Source organism: Chenopodium quinoa, unplaced genomic scaffold, assembly GCF_001683475.1.
Source record: "Chenopodium quinoa cultivar QQ74 unplaced genomic scaffold, ASM168347v1, whole genome shotgun sequence".
Taxonomy (NCBI): domain Eukaryota; kingdom Viridiplantae; phylum Streptophyta; class Magnoliopsida; order Caryophyllales; family Amaranthaceae; genus Chenopodium; species Chenopodium quinoa.
Window position 1 is genome coordinate 91,122 of NW_018742372.1, and position 24,749 is coordinate 115,870.

General features: G+C 39.0%; 4 protein-coding genes across 7 annotated transcripts; all 4 read right to left on the bottom strand.

Annotated features, from left to right (window-relative positions):
* Positions 1-690: 690 nt before the first annotated feature.
* On the bottom strand, positions 691-10,314 carry LOC110696579. Of its 4 annotated transcripts, XM_021873922.1 has the most exons (11): positions 9,948-10,314; positions 9,739-9,808; positions 8,595-8,654; positions 4,185-4,410; positions 3,841-4,076; positions 3,542-3,754; positions 3,363-3,455; positions 3,184-3,285; positions 2,711-3,104; positions 1,550-1,642; positions 691-952 (listed from the first exon to the last, which is right to left on the bottom strand). In XM_021873922.1, the coding sequence occupies exons 4-9, from the start codon at positions 4,402-4,404 to the stop codon at positions 2,757-2,759; spliced, it is 1,212 nt and encodes a 403-aa protein (XP_021729614.1). In that variant the 5' UTR covers positions 4,405-4,410; positions 8,595-8,654; positions 9,739-9,808; positions 9,948-10,314; the 3' UTR covers positions 691-952; positions 1,550-1,642; positions 2,711-2,756. The 4 variants fall into 4 exon arrangements, with proteins under 4 accessions (XP_021729614.1, XP_021729623.1, XP_021729630.1 ...); XM_021873931.1 differs by lacking the exon at positions 8,595-8,654; XM_021873938.1 differs by having other exon boundaries at positions 1,558-1,642; positions 8,595-9,808.
* LOC110696569 lies at positions 5,160-6,877 on the bottom strand. Its single transcript, XM_021873909.1, has 4 exons — positions 5,961-6,877; positions 5,577-5,867; positions 5,385-5,484; positions 5,160-5,294 (listed from the first exon to the last, which is right to left on the bottom strand). The coding sequence occupies exons 1-4, from the start codon at positions 6,854-6,856 to the stop codon at positions 5,187-5,189; spliced, it is 1,395 nt and encodes a 464-aa protein (XP_021729601.1). The 5' UTR covers positions 6,857-6,877; the 3' UTR covers positions 5,160-5,186.
* On the bottom strand, positions 6,870-8,206 carry LOC110696917. Its single transcript, XM_021874244.1, has 2 exons — positions 7,924-8,206; positions 6,870-7,870 (listed from the first exon to the last, which is right to left on the bottom strand). Exons 1-2 carry the CDS (start codon positions 8,204-8,206, stop codon positions 6,870-6,872), a joined length of 1,284 nt encoding a protein of 427 aa, XP_021729936.1.
* Positions 10,315-19,818: 9,504 nt separating the features above from the next.
* Positions 19,819-21,890, bottom strand: LOC110696924. The gene is made up of 2 exons (XM_021874255.1): positions 21,440-21,890; positions 19,819-19,964 (listed from the first exon to the last, which is right to left on the bottom strand). The coding sequence occupies exons 1-2, from the start codon at positions 21,888-21,890 to the stop codon at positions 19,819-19,821; spliced, it is 597 nt and encodes a 198-aa protein (XP_021729947.1).
* Between the last annotated feature and the right edge of the window lie 2,859 nt (positions 21,891-24,749).

Sequence of the window (24,749 nt, forward strand, 5' to 3'; positions counted from 1 at the left end):
AAATCTGTTTATGACACTTTGAATGTGGATCCTTAGTCACAGACTAATGTAGTAATACAATTAGGTGATAGATCGAATGCATTTCCTATGGGTGTATTAGAAGATGTACTAGTTCATGTGAATGACACTACTAAAAAATGTCTTTAGTATCAGAAATTATCTGATACTAAAGAGTGACTTTCCGATACCAAAAACCATTAGTATCGGATATATATTCCAATACTAAACTGATACTAGTACCTCCGTGGCTAATATGTTGGTATCAGTTCTGCAATCCGATACTAAAAGGGTTGCCTATAGTATCAGAAATAGCAATAGTATCAGTTAATTAGTAACAGAAAATCCGATACAAAAACTATATCCAATGGTATCAATATTTTTCTGTTACTTTACATATACTATGGTATCGGAAATACCGATACAAAAGAGTTGTATAATTAGTATCGACCTGGTTTCTGATACTAAACCACCCTATAGTGTCCGAAATTATTGTTACCATAATACTTTCCTATTTTTGACAATTGCTTTAGTAATGGAATTTTCCGATACTAAAGAGAGAAATTTGTAGTGAAAAAATGCATTATTATCATAAAAAATTGATACTTTAGTATCTTTAGCATCACTATTAACTCACAACCCAATTATGCTAATATATATAATTATTTAAAATTTAATACACAATACAAATACTTGAACAAAAGGAATATTTATACTATTTATCCATAAGTTCTCATAAGAGTTTTAGTACAAAAAGTTGGTGCATGCATACTAATATAAACAAAGTGTTTTTACATCATCACCACCACCATTTAAGATATAATAAGAAGTATAATAATAGCATAAAGTTTTCTCAACAAAAGTACAATGCAACTACTTGATTTCCAAAAAAGATCTATGCACCTGCATCAACAATCTTCAAGCTTGGATATTCTAATTCATCACTGGGTTTTAGCTGTAAACACAAAAAAAGAAGAAGCAATACATGTAAGGGAGCAGCAAAAGAGAGTAAACACAAGTGAATCAGAAACTATGAACTATCAAAGTATCAATCTATCATATCTATTAATTAATTATTAATCAACAACTCCACAAGTATTCAAATTTCAAATTCAACTATTAAAATATCAAACTATCAAAGTAATGAAAGTATCAAATTTCTACTATTCAGAAAATTAACTCCAATAATAGTAAGTAACCTCTGTCAAAGTAACAACACCACAAAGGCAGAAAACAATGTAAGAATGTATGACTTAGTATTTGTGTAACTGTAATATAAAAGTGTCAGGATGTTATGTCTGTTTCATGGATGCAAACCAAATAGGAGTAATATCAAGCAAACCAGACCCACTAGACCCACTGGAATTACAATTTATGCTCATTTTTTTACTTTCTAATTAGTCATTTCTCAGCAACAAAAACATATTTGTTCACACAATCAGCATGATTTACATACTTCATTAATTAATACTCCACATAAACCATCGTCATTCGCCAACAAATCCGCTATTTACCCAAAAAAAAATTAAATTAGCAAATTAAATTCACTAACCTCACTACCTCAGCGAAATTCAACGACGTCGGACCGTCGGACTGTTGGTGTCGGAGCACCTGATGCCTGGCTGATGACGCGTCACCTGCGGGGCTGCGGGACAGAGGAATGACGGACAGAGTGACAGGGTTAGGATTAAAAAATAAGTTGTAACCCTCAACCTACACAAGCCCTAAGGCAAGCACACACCCAAAACCCCCAAACTAAACAAAAGAAGCTACAAGCTAAAAATACTTTGAAAGGTTTTCTATGATTTCATAACTTACTGTATCAAGTTATTACACTTTATTCATTTCAATGTTGACAATAATAATACAATCTAGCTAATCAATAATCACCTTGGTGAAATAGGAAGATGTAAAGCTGATGGTTGATCTTGTACTCAACAGTACAATAGCCATTAGAATAAAAAAAATATAACAATGTTCGTTCGGTTTTTACTCTATACATAAAACAGCTAGCAATAGTTCTAAAACTGCTCACTATCACTCAATTTGAGTAATAGAAGGAAGATATGGAGTCATCAATTTTGCAGGTATCAGATTTTACCACCAGCTCATTGACACTCTACTTGCTACAGGTTTGTTTTAAGATACAAAAAAAGAACATGCTTTTAGCCTTTGAGGTTCAACAGAAAAATTTAAGGTCTTACTGTAACAATCATTTTACTTCTGCTAAGTTAACTCATTCGAGTTTCTTTACTTCTATATGACCAGGGATTCAACCTTTTGTGACACTGAGCCACTATGACATCACTGAGTTTTTTTTTACTTATGTATGAATAGGGATTCAGCCTCTTCTTCTTGCAATTAGCAATCTGCTTAATTTTTCAATGAAACCTCTACTTTCATCTCTGGTTTTCTTTATAAGATATAACTTCCTGCTTTTTATTTTTTATTTTTTTAATTGTTGCCTTATTTTCTTTTCATTTTCATATAACTTCCTGCTTTTTATGCTGGTGCTGCTGCCGCAGCAAGTGGCAGCAGCCCTCATCAGACCCCCAAACCAAAAAACATCAACACACCATAGCTACATCAGCCAAGCAGCCTAGCAAGCTAGGAACACAACACACCAAACAGCAGCACCAACAAACCAGCCCACAGAAAAACAAACACCTATTCTATTTGTTTTAAACAATGGAGTAAAAATGGTAAAACATACCTTGATTAGATTGCATGTGGAGAACCAATTTCTTCAATGTCTGCATTTATTCTTCCAAAGCTTCCCTTTTCCTTTTTTCACTTAACATGTTTTCTTCTAGCTCCTTTCTTTTCTCAGTTTCCATGGAAATTCCTTGCTCCAATTCTAGCCTTTTTTGCTTTTCTATCTCCACTTCTTCTTCCAATGTTTTTCTTTTCTCCACTTCTTCAACCATATGTCTTGCTTCAGTGTTGTGGTACATAGAGTTACCTTTAGTTGACACTTTCACACCAATTCCATACGTACGTTTGTACCCACGCTTATCTTCTCCAACAACAAGCTCAAATATTTTGTCTCGCTCACTAACAATATCACAATCAGGGGGAAGCTTCTCTTTATGGTTTTTCACTGAAGCCTACAAAGGTCTCTAAATAGTTATTATACGGAAAAATATATCTAGAAAGTGTAAAAAAATAATAAATTTATATACATACAAGCTTCATCTCAGAAATTGGATCCACTGGTTTTTTTTTTGCGTCACCATAAGCCTTTTCAAAGACCTTAAGGCGATCAGGTGCTTCACCATCCTCCGCTGTCTAAAAATAAATTTAAGTTACATACTGAAGATGATAATATTCTATTAAGAGTTGGTGTTTAGAATAGTTAAATTTACCATTTCCTCTCTTAATCGAGCCAAACTTTTTGTGCCCAAGTGATGTGCCATTGTAGACTTCATGCGATTATCAAAATTTCTATTGCTGCAATCCTATTTTTTTCAAAAGAAAATATAAATATAATATCATACTCAAGAAAATATCAATAAACAAACTCAAAGGGATTGATTACATATACCTTTCCTTCTTTTGACTCCCACCTACGCACTATATTTGCCCACTGGTCAAGATCAACTCTAGTATTAAGTGGCACCAGCAACTCTTCTAAAGATTTTTCTTCTGGTTTGTAATGTTTCTGTTTAAGTTTTGTTCTCCATGATCTAAGGCAACTATCAATCTTTTCCATGGACCAATCTTTTGGAGAAGTAGGACCTTCAAATGTAAATCTAGTCTACACAACATAATGCAAAGAGAAACGTCAACTAAAAATAAAAACTACAGGAAAAAAAAGCAATATGTATTAATTAAGTCTTATACCAAAATAATCTTCCAAAGAACTTCTTCTTTTTCCTTGTTCAAAAACTTCCTCCAATCATTCAAATCAAATGGTACTAATTTTGGGTCTCTAGCAAGTAGACCAAGGTAAGATGAGAGTATTCTGCCATGTTTACCAATTGGTTGTCCATTGATATTTACACTAACAATAGTTTTCTCATTGCTTGAGAGGTTACCACACTTGTTAGGTCCTCTTGGAGCTTTCTTCTTGAGTCTCTCTATCACAAAATAATAAGATAGAACAAAATGATTCATTTAACTGAGTGCGGCACAAATTCTATATGTAAATAATAAAATAAAATTATAATAAAGATTCAAATACATACCTTGTGAACTAATATCAGGGATTATATGAGTTTCTTCTGTTATATTATTTTCAACATTGGTACCTTCACTTTGTTGTTCATCAAACATATTTTCCTCATCATTGTCACTATCATCACTTGAACTCTCATCATTCCTTAAAACTGCATAACTTTCCTTTTGTTGGGAAGAGGATGAGGCAGGACACTTGCCCTTTAACCTGCTCTTTAAACTTGATAACATAGCAACCTGATGTATATATACACATTAACACATGGAAGACTATACAATCGTCAAACAAAAAGTATATAAAGTATTAATGGTCGGATACAACAAAAATTTATCAAAACTAATAAATAAGTCTATCACAAAATTATTATAAATTTAAAACATAGTTAAACATGAATTAGAAGTCATAATAAGTGTGATCCTCCTCAATGTCATTATCTTCCATGTATTCCTCCTCAGTACCACTAGTGTCATAATCATCCATAGAATCCTCGGTATCACTATCATTATCATTGTCCTTCTCAATATCACTTTCAGAATTAGACTCCACATAGAAGTTATCAAGATCAACTATTGCCGTTTCCAAAGAATCATTGATGTGAGGTTCACTATCATAATAAGTTCTGATGTTATCCTCATTAAGTGCAACCTCATCCATGTCATATACATCCCTTGGTTTTATCTTAGTCACAACATTCCAATTAGGCTCAACTGGATCAAGGGTGTAGAAGACTTGAAAAGCTTGAGAAGCTAAAACATAAGGCTCATTGGTTTTCCACAAGTATTTAAAATTAACAAGGGTAAATCCCAAGGCATCTTCTTTTATTCCTCTCCTATTTCTCATATCCACCCAATCACACTTTAGTAACGTTACTCTTCTTCCTTCGTAATAATGTAATTCTATAATTTCACTTAACATACCATAATATATCACACCCCCTTCTCCATAAACACCTATCCCACTATTTTGAGTAGGGGAATTTTTCTCTACATCTTTTGTACGATATTTGAATCCATTATGCACAATTTTTTTTCATTTTTCTTGCCAAACTACTTGGACCCTTGCTTAGCCACCGAAGATCCTCACTAATTTGCTCATCTTCCTCTTGGCACAAGCGTTCACCCTATGTAAAAAAAAAATTTATGTTGTTGATAGATAGATAAATAAAATAAATAACATATACACGTAATAATTTCTTGCATTAAACACATACATTAGCTTGAAACCATTTCACAAATGTTTCTTTGTGGAGCTTTTCAAGGTCTGATGGTTGTATATGCAAATGTTGTTGCCTAAGAAGCTTCTTATGCTCTCTACATTATAAAAATAATACTAAAATTAGTAGGTGTTGATTGAGGTTAAAAGAAAATAAAAAGAAAAACAGAGCAGATTTTGAGCATCTTACTCTAAATATTTTGTAACCTCGTCGCAATTGAACAAGACATATTCATGTGCTTGGGTCCATTGGTCATGACTCAAAAGAATATTCTCCTCGTATCTTAAAACTTCACTCATATTTGAAAAGATAGACAACCCTTTGCGTTCAAAATCAGAAGTGGATTTACTATTTGTGGATTCAACTTCTTGCATGTATTGAGCATAGAAGGTCATACATTCATGAGCAATGAATGCCTCGGCTATGGAACCTTCCGGCGTTGCTCTATTATGCACAAAAGATTTTAACTTGAACAAAAACCTGCAATTTTATATTTAAAAAAAATAAAAAAGCAAATCATTAAAAGTGTTTTTTATAAGGATATTTATGACTAAATGATATATTAAATCATACCTCTCAATTGGATACATCCATCGAAATTGGACTGGACCGGCAATGGCCGCTTCATATGATAAATGACTCACTAAGTGTACCATAATGTCAAAGAACGATGGAGGAAAAATCCTTTCTAGGCGACAAAGTGTCACAATTACACTCTGTTCTAATTTCTCAAAATCATCGAAGGAAGCATCCTTAGAGCACAATTCCTTAAAAAAGTTGTTGACCTCAATCAAGACTGCACTTATTTCTCTAGGCAATGCTTTTCTAACAGCTAAAGGCATCAATTGTTGCATAATAATGTGACAATCATGACTTTTTAAGCCAAATACTTTCCCATTCTTCACATCAACACAACGAGCTATATTAGATGCATAGCCATCAGGGACCTTAACTGATGATAAAACTTTACAAAAATTTTCCTTGGCCTTTGTATCCATATGAAATGGTGCTTTTGGCTTTTCATATTTCTCTCTTACTTTCACAGGATGTTGTTTAAGCCTAATCTTCATGTCTTGAAGATCAAAGCGTGCTGCTAAAGTGTCTCTACTTTTCCCCTCAATATCCAACAAAGTCCCAAGTAGAGATTCACACACATTTTTTTCTGTGTGCATGACATTTATGTTGTGCCTAATCAAATGGTCTTTCCAGTACGACAATGTGAAAAATATACTTACCTTCTTCCAACAAATTCTCTTTTGGCTTTCCTTTTTAGACCCTTTTCTTTTTCTCTTACGACACTTAGGCATCTTATTATGCTTTACAAAAGTTACTTTGATCTTTCGCATTTGATAAAGCAAATCAGCCCCTGATCGTATTTTTGGAGGCGGTATCTCTTCAACTTTACCATTGAATGCAGCCTTACATCTTCGAAATGGATGATTTTGATCAAGGAGACAACGATGTCCCATGTAACACAACTTCTTACTTTTTTTTCAGATAATGAGAACATGTATCAACATTACAATGAGGACAAGCCAAGTAACCTTTTGTTTTCCACCCCGAGAGATTACCATAGGCAGGAAAATCATTTATTGTCCACAACAAAGCAGCACGCAATATGAAAGTATCATTGGTTAATGCATCATAAGTCTCTACACCATTCCATAATTCCATTAGCTCATCAATTAGAGGTTGTAAATAAACATCAATGTCGTTACCAGGATCCTTAGGACCAGAAATAAGGAGAGACATTATAAAATATGAATCTTTCATGCATAACCAAGGTGGCAAATTATACACCATAAGCACAACAGGGCAAGTACTATGATTAGTGCTCATATTACTAAATGGATTGAAACCATCACTAGCCAAACCAAGTCTAAGATTTCTAGCATCTCGAGCAAACTCTGGATATTTTTCATCTAAATTCTTCCAAGCTAAGGAATCAGAAGGGTGCCTTTGTTTCCCATCTTTACTATGTCCCTTTTTATGCCATCTCATTAATTTAGATGTTTTACGTGACATAAAAAGACGTTTTAAACGTGGGATTAGTGGAAAATGTCGAAGCACCTTTGCTGGACCACTTTTCTTTCCAATTAGTGGATCTTTCCATCTTGATACATCACATACATTGCATTTTTCATCATTAACTTTCTCTTTCCAGTATAACATGCAATCATTAGGACATGCATCAATTTTAGTATATCCTAAACCTAAATCAGCCATGATCTTCTTCATTTGGTATAAATTTTTTGGCAAGTTTGATCCATTAGGAAGAACATCATTTAATAATTGCAGCATATGATTGAGTGATGTATCACTCCACCGATACAAACATTTCATTTGATGAAGTCGGAGAATGAATGACAAATTTGTGAATTTATCACAACCAGGATATAATTTTGTTTTAGCATCTTGCACAAGCTGGTGAAACTTTTGAACTTCTAAATTCGTCTCTCCCTCACCAGCTTGTGGAAAGTCATCTAGAATATTTTTTGAACTAGGAAATCCAAAAGCATCATGAAGTAATCTATACAAATCATCACCGGCCCATCATTAGACTCCTCATCACTTAAAACTTCATCGTCTACTCTAGATGGCGAAGGTTCTTCCCCATGAAATACCCAAATACTATTAGCATAATTTTTATCAAAACCCACACAAAATAAATGCTCACGAACATCTTTACGATCAAGATACACAGTGACAGCACATCTCTTACATGGATATTTAATCCTCCCATTAAAGGCTGAAGTATTAAGTGAAGATTGTATGAAATTATTTACTCCTTCCCTGTATTCAGGACCATTTCTTGGCATATATACCCAACCTTTTCCCGTATCCATAAAATCAATAAGTGACTTCAATCAAATCCTATTCCAGAGGATTAATAAAGTAATAATCAATATAAGTTACTAAAACTTTGTATTAATATTCATATAATACAAAAAAAGATGAATACAATTATTTTCAAACTCGAATTATAACTTTAAAGTAAACAAATATTAATCAATTACATGTAGTTTCAAGTTTAATAATATTGAAAAAAAATCACATGGAAAACACGACACACATATTTTCAAACTAATATTACAACAACAATAATAATGATGATGAAATCATATAAGCACAAATCACCATATAATATATACACAAATTACCAATAAATATCATAACAGCAAGAACGAGCAATACTAATAGAAGTACCTTGATAATTTCCCTTTTTGAAAAGCCCAACGTACCACAATCTGTCTTTGTACTTATTTACTTGTTACATTGATACAACATCAAGAACATTAAATTAAAATAAAATAGAAGAAAGTTATAATGCTAAAAAAGCTTTGGCAACAATTTTGATTGATTATGGCAGGTCATGGAGTCATAATAAAGAGTATTTTTAGTGTAAACTTAATGTGAATTACAGCGTAGTAATGTAGAATGAACCTACTTACGGAAAGATGTTACAGCAAAACTACTCAGATATGTGTTCATGATTGCTCTAGAATGTCATTAACACATCAATGGTGCTGTTATATTACAGGATATGGAGATATACATGCCGTCAATATGCGGGAAATGATATTCATTATGATTTATGTCTCGTTTGATATAATTTTGGGTGCTTATTTGATCGGTAATATGACTGCATTGATAGTTAAAGGCTCTCAAACAGAACGATTTAGGGATAAAATGGCAGAAGTAATGAAATATATGTACAGAAATAGGCTTGACAGGGACCTTCGTAATCAGATTATGTCTCATCTGCGTCTGCAATATGAAAGTAGCTATACTGAGGCTTCTGTTTTGAATGACATTCCCATTTCTCTTTGAGCAAAGGTAATGTACAAGAACCAGCATTAAAAAATTTCTAATATGTATCTGAGAAATTGAGTTGCTTTTGCTTGTGTAATTTCCTTACTAGGATGAGCTAAATATATACTCTATTGTTTATGCAGATTTCCCAAACATTGTACATGCAGTACATAGAAAATGCTGCAATTTTTAAAGGATGTTCTATAGCATTCACGAATCAGATTGTAAGCTCCTAACTTTCTATCTATTTTTCGACAGATTCTAATTAACTATTAGAGACGCCCTTACTTCTTTAATACTAAGTACGTAGTACTATCAATAAGTCAATCAAGAAGCATTCCTATCAAGAGTTTCAGACTCTAAATTGTATTTCTTTCTCTAAATCAAATTCTCATTGCACATTCATCCAGTAAAACCACATTTAAACAACCAAACTAACAATTTCCTCTACAATAACCCTAAAATCAATCGATAAATCAATCAAATTAAATCGAAATGCAGCATTAAAAATGAAAAAAAATGAAATCAGGAAAAATACCTTTCCAGAAATTGGCGACAACAGAAACAGGAGAAGCAGAATCCTTTGAAATTTTGATACCAAATTAATTCTGACCATATAAATACTCACTAATTTATGACCAAACAAGTTGAGACAAAACCCTTAATTTTTTTTACATTTAAATTAACAATTTTTGACAAATTATGCTCAAAATAAATGAAATTCAAAGATTAGTACTATGAACTTACAAAATAATCACAGCTAGAGAATTTCAACGGCAAAACCCAGCAGATCCCACTTGATGCGCAACCATTACAGAATAACGTCGAGCATAATGTGTGATTTTTTTTGTAAATTTGAGTAGATGAGTGATAATTTTGGTAAATTTGGGCCGCAGATTGTTTTAGAACCCTAGCTGATCGTGAAATAGAATAAAGAGAGAGATGAAGAGTGTTCTTTGTTTGTTTCACTGATGAAATGAGAAAATGAAGGATTTTTTTTTGGGCTTGGTTTTGGTTACATTACCTAGGTGAAATTTTAGAAATGAAAATGGTTTAAAATTTCTGTAATATTTTAATGTGGCGCCATATTTTTATTTTCAGTTTTGTGATAGCGCCAATTTTTTCACTAGATATTCATAATGCGATTTAGTATCAGAAATTTTTGTTACTATAAGTATCTAATAGTATCAGAATTAATTTTGATTCTAAACAGCTTAGTAGTGTCAGAACTTTTTGTTACTATAACTATTTTATTGTATCAAATTAATTTCGATAATAAAAAATCCTATAGTGTCGGAACATTTCTGATACTATCTTGTCATTTATATCGGATCAACATATTTCCGACACTATAATAAAGTCTAATACTAGCCTACCATCCAAACCATGGAAGTAGTGTCAGAAAAAAAATAACTGATATATTAACATTTTTAGTATCAATAATAATTACTGATACTAAAATTTCCGATACTAAAGGCCCGTTTTCTAGTAGTGTGAGTTAGTCTTTCCAGCTGATTTTGATGTGATCGATATGGGTGAAAAATCTGATAGTGTCCCTTTGTTGTTAGGTTGAACTTTTTTAATGACTTCAAAAGCTAAAATTGATGTTCACGAAGGCAATCTTACAATTGATGTCAAGGACCGCCTATTTATTCATCTGAATGCTTATATGGACGGTTGCTTGCTTAGTGTTGGATTAACTACAAGCAAACAACCATCCAGGGGCAGACAGAGCCATTGCATCCGGCATGCCGCATGTATCAATTCAAAATGCAAAAACTGCAAAAAGATACAAAAGTACGCGGCACGCAGGCCAGATGAAAGCAAGAAGTTTAAAAAATGATAAGCTACTGTTGCTGCTGCTGTTGCTGTTCTGGCAGCTGGCCCTGACCGGCAGGAGGGGCTTCTTGAGTTTGCTGGGTCTGGGCTTCTCCATCCTCACTCGGCGTAGTCTCTTCCGCGTGCTCCTCCTCCTCGATGCCGGCCCATTCTTCGAAGGGCGCTTGCTTCTTAGTCCCGAGAACTTGAGCATCAAATACCTCGGTAGCGTATTTGTACCTCAAGTCGAAGAAAGCATAGTTGATATCCGGATGGATCAAAGACCATGCCATCTTCATGGGCTCCTCGCAGTCGCGCTCGTTCTCGATAACCAGCCAGTTTTTCTCAGCCGTCAATTGGTTTAGGTGCTCCTTCTAGGTCTTAACCAGCTCATCCTTCAACCGGGTGACCTCAGCCTTTAGCCCGGTGTTCTCCTTATCAGCTTCCCCCAAGGCTTTGATGTCAGCCTTGAGTTGGTTGACCTGGAGTTCACAATCGACAGCCTTTTTGTTGGCTGTATCAGCAGCAGCCGTGAGCTCCCGGATTAGCTCCTTCTGTTTCATCTCCCGGGCTTTAGTTTGGATTTCAAGCATAAGGGAGTTATATTGACAGACATCTATTAATTCGGCTGCCCGTCGCTAGGCATCCCTTACCTCCTCTTGCTTCTTCCGCATGGGGGCTTTCATCCCATCAACCCTCAACATCACCTGCAAAGTCAGCCGGAAAAGAAGTTAGCTTCTCAGTTATATTACAACCGGCAATAAGCAAAATTGCACAAAAGTACCCCAAACGGTGTATTACCTCAGCCAACAGTGAGTTGATGCGGTCAATGTTGACCTGGTTGATACCCGGTACCGCCTTCTTCTTAGACCGGGTGAGGGTCCTCAACATTCTCTGGGCATAATTTTACATATCCGGCCAACGAGAAGAGGCATCTGCATCATGAGATTTATTCGTTAAGTACTGGGCATAAGCAGCGCCTATATTCAGGTGGATGCCTGACGAATCCTTTGACTGAGAAGCTTGGGACTTGACTCGAACAGGCCCAAGCGGCCAGGGGGGGTCAAAAGTAAGAGTCGTACCTTGGTTTTCAAGCTGAGGGGTGGCACCACCCCCAGCCGCATTGGAGCCGAATGCAACAGCAAGCACCCGGCTAGAGGGAACCTCAGGCTCTCCAGTCCTGGCCTCAGCCAACCCTTAGCTCAAGCCCAGATCTCGCAGACTTTTTCCTGCAGACATAGGCCTCTCAGGAGCCGGCTTCCTTTCGGCAGAGGTAGTATTAGGAGTAGGTGGGACCCTCCGCATTTGTGAAGCAGGCTGGGAGAGTTCCTCTCCCGGTCTTTTCACCATCTGTCTCAGGGAGCAAGGAACGTTCTGGCTCCCTGTTAATAAAAGATAGCAAAGCAATCGGTTAGTTCAAGATGGTTTGCAAGACATACAAACGACAAAAGATCAACCGGTGCTTACCCCATCGCCTTTGGCCGCCAATTGGGCCCTCTTTTTCTCAAGCTGCTCCTTCCGTATTTCAGAGGCTGACTTAGCCGGCGTTTTTTCAGGAGGAGTCATCTCGAGTCCTTTCTCTGCAAAAAAAAGAAAAGAAAAAAGAAAAGAAAAAATGTTAGAGATCATTCAAACACCATACAGGCGGCATAAGACGCCGGTTAAACAATAAACCTACGTTTGCTCTAAAAGGTACTAAGACTGCAGGCGGAAAGGAACGCCTCGTCCTTGAACCAGTCCGGATGAGGGACCCAGAACCAGTCCCATCATCCAGTGGCAGGGTTGTCTTCTTAAAAAGGCCCGGCTCCATTATCTGATCCCAACACCTCTCTGGTATCCCGGGGAGGGCGCATTTCTTTCCCAATAGAGCCGGGTTCTTATTGTAACGGCGCAGCTGGTGGTTCGCAGCCGGAGAAGGGGAAGAGACCATATAGAATTTGCTCTTCTAGCTGGTCCATTTAGTGGCTTCTCCAAAGTCATCATATACTCCGGATGCGTGGTCAATGTGTACCACGCATTCCAACCGCCTGATGCACGACTCAGATAGTGCATGTGCGCAAACGCCTCCCAGTTAGGCGTCACGTCCTGCATTTCGCAGGCGGCTATGGACCCTAAAATGTTCACCCAAGAGTTGGGTGTGATCTGTTAGACGCCAAGGTCGTAACCCCTTAGAATGGCTTTAATGGTGTCGTGGAGGGGGAACCGGAGGCCGGCTTTGAATGCCGCCTCATAGCAGCCGAATTAATTATCGGCGTGATCCAAGCCTTCATCCCAGACGATAGATGCATCTACAGGTGGAACGACGACCTCCCATCCTGTCCCTACCGGACGCTTCTCCAAAAATGTCGAGAGGGTCGCATTTAAGGTCACAACGTCCCGGGCGCTCATGTGCGCCTCTGTTGGGTTATTTGCTAAAGGACAGTTATATGCCTCCTCATCCTCTTGAGGGGCATCCTGCTCCATTGTCGACTCTATGGAGTCGGATTGTTGGACGGTTTCTTCACCGTCTGAGCTTCCGGACTATTCAAGAATCTCATCTCCAAGCGTGCTAGGTACGCCCGGTTGGTTAAAAGGAGCATCATCAACCGGAGTTCCGGTTGAATCATCGGATTGGTACTCGGGGTCAACAACCGTTTTTCTTTTCCGAGCCATTCTATCCTGCACATGAACAGAGACGGTCGGATTCGTAGAAGAATAAGAGTGGTCCAAACACCCCCAGACGGCATCCCCAGTCCTAGACTCAGCCATATTCGGTGAACGGTTGACAACTGCTCTAGGCCGTGCCGTGTGTGTGTTGGGTGAGTCCATTACTCTAACAACCTATACAGTTGGGAAAAACTTAAAAAGTTGCAAGGGGAAAAGACGGTAGCTTGAAGTAGTGAAAAAAACTTACTAGCAGACGGATCTTAGAGTTGTTGCTTGAAGATACCCCAGACAGTATCCCTTTGAAGAGCAACTGAAGTTTGTAGAAGACTCAACCGTTTTCACAAAATGTGGCTTGAAGATACCACAGGCGAAAGTGTCCGGCTGTCTATGTTTCGAAAGTTGAAGAAAAAGACAAATAGTCAGACGTTTTCGAAGAAAATCGTTCAAAGATACCCCAGACAGTATAAGACTGATGAGGAATGAAATGTCATCGTCAATACACCTTCCTATCAAATTAATCCTAGTTTACCTAAATGAGTATAGAGGCAAGCAAGGGTCGAGATCCACGGAGAAACGGGAGATTGCAAAGCTAAGCGCTAATAGTAGAGGATTAAAAAGGGGTGTATATGAATAAAAGAGGTGGAAAACAAGGCAATAAATAAACTAAGGCTAACAAAATTACTCTAACAATTAACAAAGACTAACAAGTATTGGAAACTATGAGATTAAATACTCTAGGGGGATCGGGGAACGTCAAACTTGGAGATTAAGAGCTAAACACATAGATAATCAAGGATTCACAAACAAGGGATCAAAGATCCTACTTAACACAACTCATTCCCATGCAATTGATTAAGCAATGTATAAACTACGATCTATCCTAACATGATCACTCCCGCGCATCAATTAGGACATGTAATAATATAGTCAATGGTGCACAACATCAACCATATAACAATTAGCACAAGTTCATACAACAAGGGTTTAAATCCCCAAAAATCAAATATTTAATCAAATAGCAACCAAGTCATCCATTCCCCTTCCCCTAGCTAAAATTCTAGCCTAGGAGAGAGAAACTACTCATATCAACAATACCTAAAATATTGGCCATAATCAAAATCATAAACATAACTATCAATAATACTTGAAATATGTAAATAAACCAAAATAAAAGAGATTAAGATAGAAACAACTTACAAAGCTTCAACTTTGTATTGAAATAAGAAAGTGGGTTTTTGAACCTTCAATGGTGAACCACCAAAAATCCAATAGAATGCTCCAATATTGATTACAAGGATGATCAAAGCACTAATCTATATTAAAGACTAAAGTTTGGATGATAAAAAACTTATAATCTGAACTTTCTCTCTCTAGAAACTTATACAAGCATTAATGGAGGCTATTCTCTCTCTAGAATTGTTCTAAGCACTTTGCCCTAAATGGAATAGCTGCCTTTTTTCCCTTTCAAATCAGCTTTTAAGTGGGGAAATAAAAACGGGCTGGGCTGACATCGTGCGCGCCCGCTACAGCTCTTTGCGCGCCCGCGCAGTATGATGCGCGCGCCCTCTGCTAAGGTCTGCGCGCCCGCGAACTTCATTGTGCGCGCCCTCTACTAAGATCTGCGCGCCCGCGGAGTATACTGCGCGCCCTCTACTGAGTGCGCTTGGCATCTACAGAAAGTTGCCTTGTATCTTCAAGAGTTCAAGCTAATCTGCGCACCCTCTCCAGGAATCATCGCGCCCGCACAGGATGATGAGCGCGCCTTCTACAGGGCGCGAGGCATCTACGAGGCATACATCTTGATTTGGCCTTGAATGCGCGCCCTTTCCCTTGGGTTGTGCGCCCGCGCAGAGCGGGAGAGAGGGCTCTCTTGGGCGCGCAGCCTGATTAGAAGCTCCTCACTTGATTTGCTCATGAAACCGGCTCTCGAAACTATCCCGAACTTTCTTCTACTTCACATATCGATTGGTTTACCTGCAAAACACATGAAAACACCCAAAAACAGTACAAAAAGGTAAAGTAGAGGGGAAGTACAAGGGAAATAGCATTGTTGTGCAATATATGGAGAAGCGCGACAAAATAGGGCTAAATAAGCGATAAATGGAGGGAAATGGTAGGAAAAAGGATCCCAAATAGTGGCATAAATGCCACTTATCAAATTCCCCCACACTTACCTCTTGCTTGTCCTCAAGCAAGATCACCACCCAAATTAGAAATAAAGGCAGACAACCAAGATTAAAAATAAAAGAAAGACAAAAGAATATACACTAACTCACTTTTGTAGGAATCACGGTTGTTTTTAGCGCAAACAACAAGCCATTTAAACCTCAAAGTCGCCTATGAGGACGAGTATGCTCTCGTGAAGGTTTCCTAAGAGATTAACCCACAACTCTTGGCAAAAACAAAGGAGAAAAAGACAAATCAAACACTACAAAGATAAACATAATTCGGCATGGCTTAAAAAAAACAACATCAAATTTCAAGATGGACAATTGCTTTATTCGGGCTCAACTATGATAAACAACATCAAAGAATGTTAGTCATTCTCAACTAAATGGTGAACGCACTTCTCAAGATGCTAAAGATTGCAAGAATCAAGTCTAAGCCAAGCATAGAGAACTAATGAGTCATCTTCCTCCACAGTCCCCTCTAAAACGGTCCGCGTTCCCCCCACTAGCTTCAAATCATCCCCCTAGGTGGCTCCTCATGATTCCACGAAGGAACCGGAAAAAAGAATTACTTTGAGGAGGTAAAAGATCATCCCGACATCTCATCTATACATCCTCTTTCCATAGGGTTGAAAACCATCTCCCTCCACCGGTTAATGACCACGTACTTCTAAGGTCTAAGGGGCTTTCCATGGGTTGTAATGACACGGCTTAAGGTAGAGGTCAGAAGAACAATTTGAAATAGTGGCGGTAATCCCTAAGTGAAGCAAGAGGAAGGGCAGCCCTCAAGGTCAAAACTCAAGACATAACCACAACTCAAATGAACATCCAAACATTTTGATTTCATTCGCATCACTGACTTTATTCAAGGATATACAAGATAGATCAATTTCTCATATCACTTTTTTTTTTATTTATTTTTATTTTATTTTTTTATTTTTAGCTCAAAGCATCACACTTCCCAAATTTTCTTTCATGCTCAAATTTAGACTTTCATCTCAAGAATTTGCTCCAAACCAATTTCATCAAAGGTTCATGCTCATATCCACTACACTCTTCATACTAGCCTTACAAGCCCAGTGCTTCACTAACTAAAAGGGCTGGTAAAGCATAGGTCGTTAGGCTTGTAATGGGGTTGAGACAAGAATGGGAAACATTAGGCTCAGATTGGTTGGCAAGGAGGTTGATGCAAAAGAGAAAATCAAATTTGTAACTAAATAAAAGAAAATATAAATGAAAATGAGAAATGATGCCCTTTTCCTCCCCCAAAAGTCCAAGGTCACGATCTTGGGAGCTAATAATCAACACAAGGATTCAAACGTGCATAGATGAGGATCCTAAAAATGCCGCTCAACAAATTGATGAAGGCTTGAACAAAATGAACCTCACTAGGGACGAGAAGAGTAAGCAACTACCAACTAGGGGGCGTCAAATCCACTATGAGGAGCAACTCCATCTTACCACAAACCGTGAACTAAGGGTTCAAATGCCATCACTAGTTCTTGCCTTTGCTACCATGACTAAGACTCGACTAATTCAATCAACAACAATCTCGAAATGTGCACCTCATCACAAAGTTAAGAACAAAGAAACAAGCATTCTAAGGTGCATCATCACGGAGATAGAGTCCGAATGTAGTAAGCAAGTTCCAAAATATCACTATATCATCATGCCATAATTACGCTTATCACAAATAAAAAAAGGAAATGAAACAAAAGAAAGGAGTAAAGAGGGTTCACATATGAGGCATAAAGATTCAAATAAATCCCAATCGACATACAAGTGAGCGTTCGGTATCAATACCAACGATCCCAGGTTCCTTGGAACCACATGCAAACATCCTCGAACCATTCAACTCCTTCCTAGGATAAGAAGAAAAAAACTAAACACACCAAAAAGAAAAAAAAGGAAGGGTCTCACCGAATGCCGCTTGAATTTGGAATGCGCAGTCATACCATACTCACCATCGGGTTTGCAATTTAAAGCGCGGGTGAGTTGTTTTTGAAGTTCCTTCTTCAATCTGCATCAGTGAGACAAGGAAAACACACCAAAAAGAAAGAAAGAAAAGGAGCATAAACTATACACAAAGGATTAGATCTTCTCATCATAAACAGCAAAACAACTGGATATCAAATAAAAGCAGCGGAAATAGACAACAAGCTAAGATTTCCCCCCCCCCACACTATAGTGATGCAAGCCCCTTATATACAAAAGAATCGACACCTGACACTTATACCCCCCCCCCCCCACACTTAGAAAGAGCAACGACCTCGTTGCTCCAAGGCAAAACAAGGGAAGGGAAGGACAGGGGGCTAGTGCCCACTAGGGCTAGCATCACCGGAGTTCGGCCCCTTATCCCCGTAAGAGAAGTCGTCAGGTGGGCCATGGGGATCCCAACCTCTAGTGTAGCCTGGAGGCCAACCATAATGACCTTAGAAGAGGTCTTGTTGCCAAGTAGGCAACGGGTCGAATTGGGGGGCATGGTTAGGGGTTGGGGGGTGGGTGGGGTCAACATAGGGGTAATTGGGATCACCCCTATAATCACTACCACCCGACAACCTATAATCATAGGACCCGGATGAGTCAGGGAAATCATGGCGCACCCTATTTGGCTCGGAAGGTCCTTGCCAATAGGGGTAGGTAGGGGCGTTGTCACCCCCCCCACGATGGCACTGGGCCATGCTGTGGTGGCCAATATGGATAATTGACCGGAGGCGTGACATCGCCTCTATCTATATGCATACCGTAAATAGACTGATGTTGGAGAAACATACCTTGTTGGGTTTCAAATAGGCTTTGAACACCCAACTGGAGGCTCCCCATTTGCTGCTTAAGGCTTTCCAAGCCTTGGCTTTGGAAGAACTGCTACTGCTATTGCTGTTGTTGTTGATGTTGATGTTGTTGTTGCTGTTGATGTTGTTGTTGTTGTTGTTGATCCACCATCTCCTCATCATCCTGCTCAAATACAAGGCCCTCTCCTCGATCGGCTCTAGGAAGGACACCATTGTCCCTCCTAACCCAGTAGATGTTTCTGGACTCCCTTTGGAAGGAGGTAAGATCCGGGTTTTGGGAAAAAGCAACGGTGTGCATAAGACACCAACCAATCATAAACTCCCTCTCTAGGGGTGAAGGCAATGAATCCCAACCTTTTAAATTGATCGAGATTGAGAAGGATGTCACCGCTATTCCCAACCATAGTGAAAGAGGGGAGGAGGTCCCCATGCCCAAGCTTCAAGGCTAACCTTGTTACCATACTCCCACAGGCAATTTCGCTGGTCTTCTTCCCCTTGGCAATTGATAAGCAATTTTTGATGAAGAAGTAGCCCAAGTTCACTCTTCGGCCTAAGGTGGGCTGAGTAGTGAACCACAGAGTGAGAATTTCCTCTCTAGACATCTTCCCTAAATCCTGCTTGTTGAAAATAGCGTATCCAAGTATACGATGCAGGATTCTTAGGGCCGGGTGAACTATCTCACTAGCTAAAGAGTAACGGGTGTTGAACTCTTCTTTTCCCGTGATCCCCCTCCACCAATGTCTTTCATTATAACCTTCGAAGGAGGAGTTCTCGGGAGCGACAAGGTTGGCATCCGGATTAAAGTCCAGGGCAATGTTGAGTTCACTCAAGGATAGTGTATGAGTTTTGTTGAAAAGCTGGAAGGTTACTCTGAAGTCATCATCCCCCACAGCTTCACTGGAGAAAGTGGAAAATAATTCAAGAGTTGGCTCAAGGTAGGTGTTGAAAGCCGAGTTCACAAAGGTACCCAAATTGAGGTTTTCAAAGAGTACCCAAATGTCTTCGTCAACACCTAAGCTTGTGGTGGCAGGACAGTGATAGTGTTTGGAGGGTCTAAGCTTCCTCTCTCTCATTTTTTTGTAATTGGCTTCGTGGTTGTTATTCTGGAAGGTAAGAGGGGGTAGAGTTGGTTGATTTTGTTGGGATTGGGAAGATTGGGAAGGTTGTGGTTCCTTCCCGCTCTTTGATCGTTTTCTACCAAATTTCAACATTTTCGCCCCAAACACTTCTCAAAAACTTATACCACAAGGAATTCCACACCAAAACACCGAAATTATCAATCCAAACCACAGTTCGAAGAGTACCAACCCAAAGATTCAAATGCACTATCAAGTGAAATCCTACAAAACAACAATTAGCACAACGAATACAACAACGTAACAAAGTTAGTCAATAGGCAAGGAGCTCATGAGATTTATACATCACCCAAACAATTCTCAAAATTCCCAAACTACTCACACTCATCGTGAAATTCATGGCCAACAATTTACATATCATAAACCCACAAATACCTATATTTAACAATTCACAATTCCCTAACTATTTCAAGAAAATCCCAAAAATTGCAAATCATCCACAAGTATTTAATTAGAATCACATATTTGCCAGAGTACTCATATACATGTCAATATTATCATAAGAATTGCAAAAATACCACATGTATTTCAATTGAGTCCAAAATTTCTCCCACAAACATCACAAATTCAAGAAGCCTATCATGATTCTATCAAAATGTAATGAAAACTAGGCTTAGGAAGTTAGATATACCTTCTTGAAGATGAAAATTCGAACAAAAACTCCACCTAGGAGGTTCAAATCGTGCCAGTGGGAGATTGGGGTTTTTCTTGAAATCTCTTGGGTGAGATTCAAGGGTTTTTGATGAGCAAAAATATGCAAAGTGAGATTATGGTGAGTGTTTGATGAATTTTTTAGGGAGATTTGGGGAGGAAAGGTGAAGATTTTGAGGTATGATGGAGGTTAGTAATGGAGGTTAGGGTTTAGGAGAGAGAAGTTAGAGCGTGAGAGTGAAAATGAGGATGAAAGAAGCATACCTGCGTTTTTGTGAATTGGAATCGTGCGCGCCCGCGCAACTCGCCTGCGCAAATCACCTGTGCGCCCGCGCAGACCTGCGAGATAGCCCTCTCACGGGCGCGAAGGCCATCTACAGAAACATTGGCCCTTTTTCAGAAATTGTGCGCGCCCTGTAGAGGGCTCTCTTGCCATCTACAGAAACCTTCTTCAGTTGGCCTGAACACTTGCGCGCCCTGTAGAGCCCTCTCAAGGCATCTACAAAATATTTTTCCTCCTACCATCAATCTCAAAATGCTCTCTAACTCTACTAAAAATTCCTAAACACATCAAACTAAATTGTTTACCAATATTACAAAACCATTAAAAACATATAAAAGTTCAAGTTCAAAACGACAATACTCCTATAATTACGGAATTGGCTTCGAGAGCTCTCATCCCGAGATCATCAAACGCTCGTGAATGTCGTTAATCCTCTTCATTGTGCTCCTTCCTTAGGCCTACTTAACCTACAATAAAAACAACTAGGGATTAGATCCAATCATAAAATCTAATTACAAAAAATAAAAAACTCAAAGGATAAAAGGGAGAAAGGGGCTCGGGTTGCCTCCCGAGAAGCGCTTCTTTTTGAGGTCATTAGCTTGACCGTTGCTCCGATTCATTAAAGTTCTACAAGGGAAGGCTCGTAATCCATGGGATCAAGCCTAAGGCACTCAATACGACCAAACTTCGTTCTTTGAATGATAGAGTTTGATGCGGTGTCCGTTAACCCAAAACTTATGATTACCCGCATCTAACTCAAAGGACTCATAGGTAGTAACATTAGAAATCTTGAAAGGACTGGACCACTTGGATTTCAATTTTCCGGGGAAAAGACGAAGTCTAGAGTTGAAAAGTAAAACTTCATCTCCAACCTTGAATTCTTTGAACTTTATCCTTTGATCGTGCCACTTCTTTGTTTGCTCCTTATAAAGCCTTGAATTCTCATACGCATCGAAACGAAGCTCCTCTAATTCATTCAATTTCATCAATCTTTTCTTTCCGGCTTCCCCAAGGTCCATATTAAGCTCCTTGATGGCCCACCAAGCCTTGTATTCCAACTCGACAAGCAAATGACAAGCCTTGCCATAAACCAACCGGTAAGGGGTTGTACCAATGGGGGTCTTGTATGCCGTCCTTAAGGCCCAAAGAGTATCATCGAGTTTGAGAGACCAATCTTTTCTAGACTTGTTCACCATCCTCTAAAGGAGGTTCTTGATCTCCCTATTTGATACCTCCACTTGTCCTTGAGTTTGGGGGTGGTAAGGTAGGCCGATTTTGTGATGAACCCCATATCGTTTGAGGAGAGCTTCGAGTTGTTTCTTGGCAAAATGAAAACCACCATCACTAATTAGAACTCTTGGAACCCCGAATCGCGGGGAAAATAACCTTCTTAAGGAGCTTGAGCACAACCTTGTGGTCATTGGTGGGGGAGGGTATAGCTTCGATCCACTTGGTCACATAGTCCACCGCCACCAAGATATAGAGATTTCCACAAGAAGAAACAAAAGGCCCCATAAAGTCGACCCCCCAAACATCAAAGGGCTCAACCTCCAAAATGCTTTGTTGAGGCATTTCGTCACGTTTGGTTATGCCGCCACTCCTTTGGCACTTGTCACACCTTGCAATGAACTTATGGGCATCCTTGTGCATTGTTGCCACCAAAGAAGAGATTGAGAGATCTTGGCCACGGTCTTTTCAACTCCTCCATGCCCTCCACACGGCAATGAGTGGCAACGTTCAAGAACCCCCTCGATCTCATGATCCGGGACACATTTCTGGAAAAGGCCATCTCCACATTGCTTGAACAAATAAGGATCATTCCAAAAATACCTCCTCACTTCCTTGAAAAATCTTTTCCTTTGTTGAGAGGAGAATTCTGGGGGAATGACTCCACATGCTAGATAATTGGCAATGTCCGCATACCAAGGGCTTGATGTTAACACCATAGCCATGAGGGTCTCAAACCCCACTTCATCATTGATAGGAACATCTTCCTTATTCTCAAAAGGAAGCCTAGACAAGTGATCCGCTACATAGTTCTCCGCTCCCTTTTTATCCCTCATCTCAATATCAAAATCTTGTAGCGAAAGAACCCAACGGATAAGACGCGGTTTTGCTTCCTTTTTGGTCATGAGATAACGAACCGCTACATGATCCGTGTACACGATCACCTTTAAGCATATGAGGTAAGACCGGAACTTATCTATGGCAAAGACAACCGCTAACATTTCCTTTTCCGTTGTGGTATAATTTCCTTTGAGCTTCGTCAAGTGTTCTACTTGCATAGTAGATGACATAGGATCAACCTTTCCTTCTTTTTGTCCAAGCACGGCACCTACTGCAAGATCACTAGCATCGCACATTAGTTCAAAGGGCAAGCTCCAATCCGGAGATTGCACAACGGGAGAGGAAATGAGGGCTTCCTTGAGTTTTTGAAACGCCTTAAGGCAAGCCTCATCAAAGCTAAATATAACATCCTTTTTGAGCAATTCGGTCAAAGGCTTGGAAATTGATGAAATTTTTTTGATAAACCTCCGGTAAAAACCGACATGCCCTAGAAAGGCTCTTACTCCCGTAACAGAAAGGCTCTTACTCCCGTAACGGAAGTAGGAGGGGGCAACTTGGAAATCACCGAAACCTTTGCCGAATCAACTTCTATGCCCTTTTTTGATACTTTATGGCCTAGGACTATGCCTTCCTCGACCATAAAGTGGCATTTCTCCCAGTTCAATACCAAACTCGTCTCTTGACACCTTTTCAAAACTTTTTCAAGATTATAAAGACATGTGTCAAAAGACGAGCCACCAACACTAAAGTCATCCATGAAAACTTCAATTTCATTTTCAAGCATTTCAGAAAAAATGGAAGTCATGCATCGTTGGAAAGTTGAGGGAGCATTGCATAACCCGAATGGCATTCTTCGGTATGAAAATGTCCCATATGGACATGTAAAAGTGGTTTTCTCTTGATCACTTGGATGGATAAGAATTTGGAAAAAAGCCGGAATATCCATCCAAGAAGCAAAAGGAAAGCATGATGAGAGAGTCTCTCCAACATTTGGTCCATGAAGGGGAGAGGAAAATGATCTTTCTTAGTATTTTTATTCAACTTCCTATAACCAATGCACATCCTCCACCCGGTCATCGTCCGGGTGGAGATTTCCTCTCCTCCTTCTCCCTTGACAATGGTCATTTCCACCCTTTTTTGGAACCACGTGAACCGGGCTAACCCAACTTGCTATCGGAGATAGCATAGATTATTCTCGTTTTCACGCAATTTCAAAATTTCTTTCTTGAAAACCTCTTGGAGGTTGGGGTTCAACCTCCTTTGAGGCTCAATGGAGGTGGATTGATCATCCTCAAGGTGAATACGATGCATGCACAAAGAAGGGCTAATACCCTTGATATCATCAATGCTATACCTTATCACATTTCTATACTTTCTCAAAACAACAATCAATTTTTCCAAATCAAGACCATTAAGGGAAGCATTGACAATAATAGGGTATTCCCCTTCATTTCCAAGGTAAGAATATATCAAAGAAGGGGGAAGGGGTTTGAGTTCTACCTTGGGAGGAGGCTTAGAACTCTCCTCCAATTTTCCTCCTCATGTTCTAGCTCATCATGCTTGGAATCACTCGCTTCCTCCTCTTTGGCTTCTTCAATGGCCATAGAAAACTCCTTTGCTTCTTGAGAGAAGTACTCTTCCTCACAAGTGAGAGCTTCAACCATTGGATCTTGAGGACTCATCATAACCCTTCCCAAACGATCTAGTTCTTCATTTACAACATCAACCCTATAGCACTTCTCAACCATGGGGGTCTTGAGGAGCTTAGAGAGAATTCAAAGACAATTTTTTCATCGGCTACCTCGCATGTAATGGTGTTGTTCTTGCAATTGATTACCGCCCCCAAGGTCTTAAGAGCTTCACGACCCAAAATCAAAGGTGTATCCACATCTTCTTCCATATCCATTACATACAAAGTCCAAGGCACATAGATATGCCCAACTTGAATAGGGACATTCAAGCTCACCACAAGGTAGCTTCACCGAACG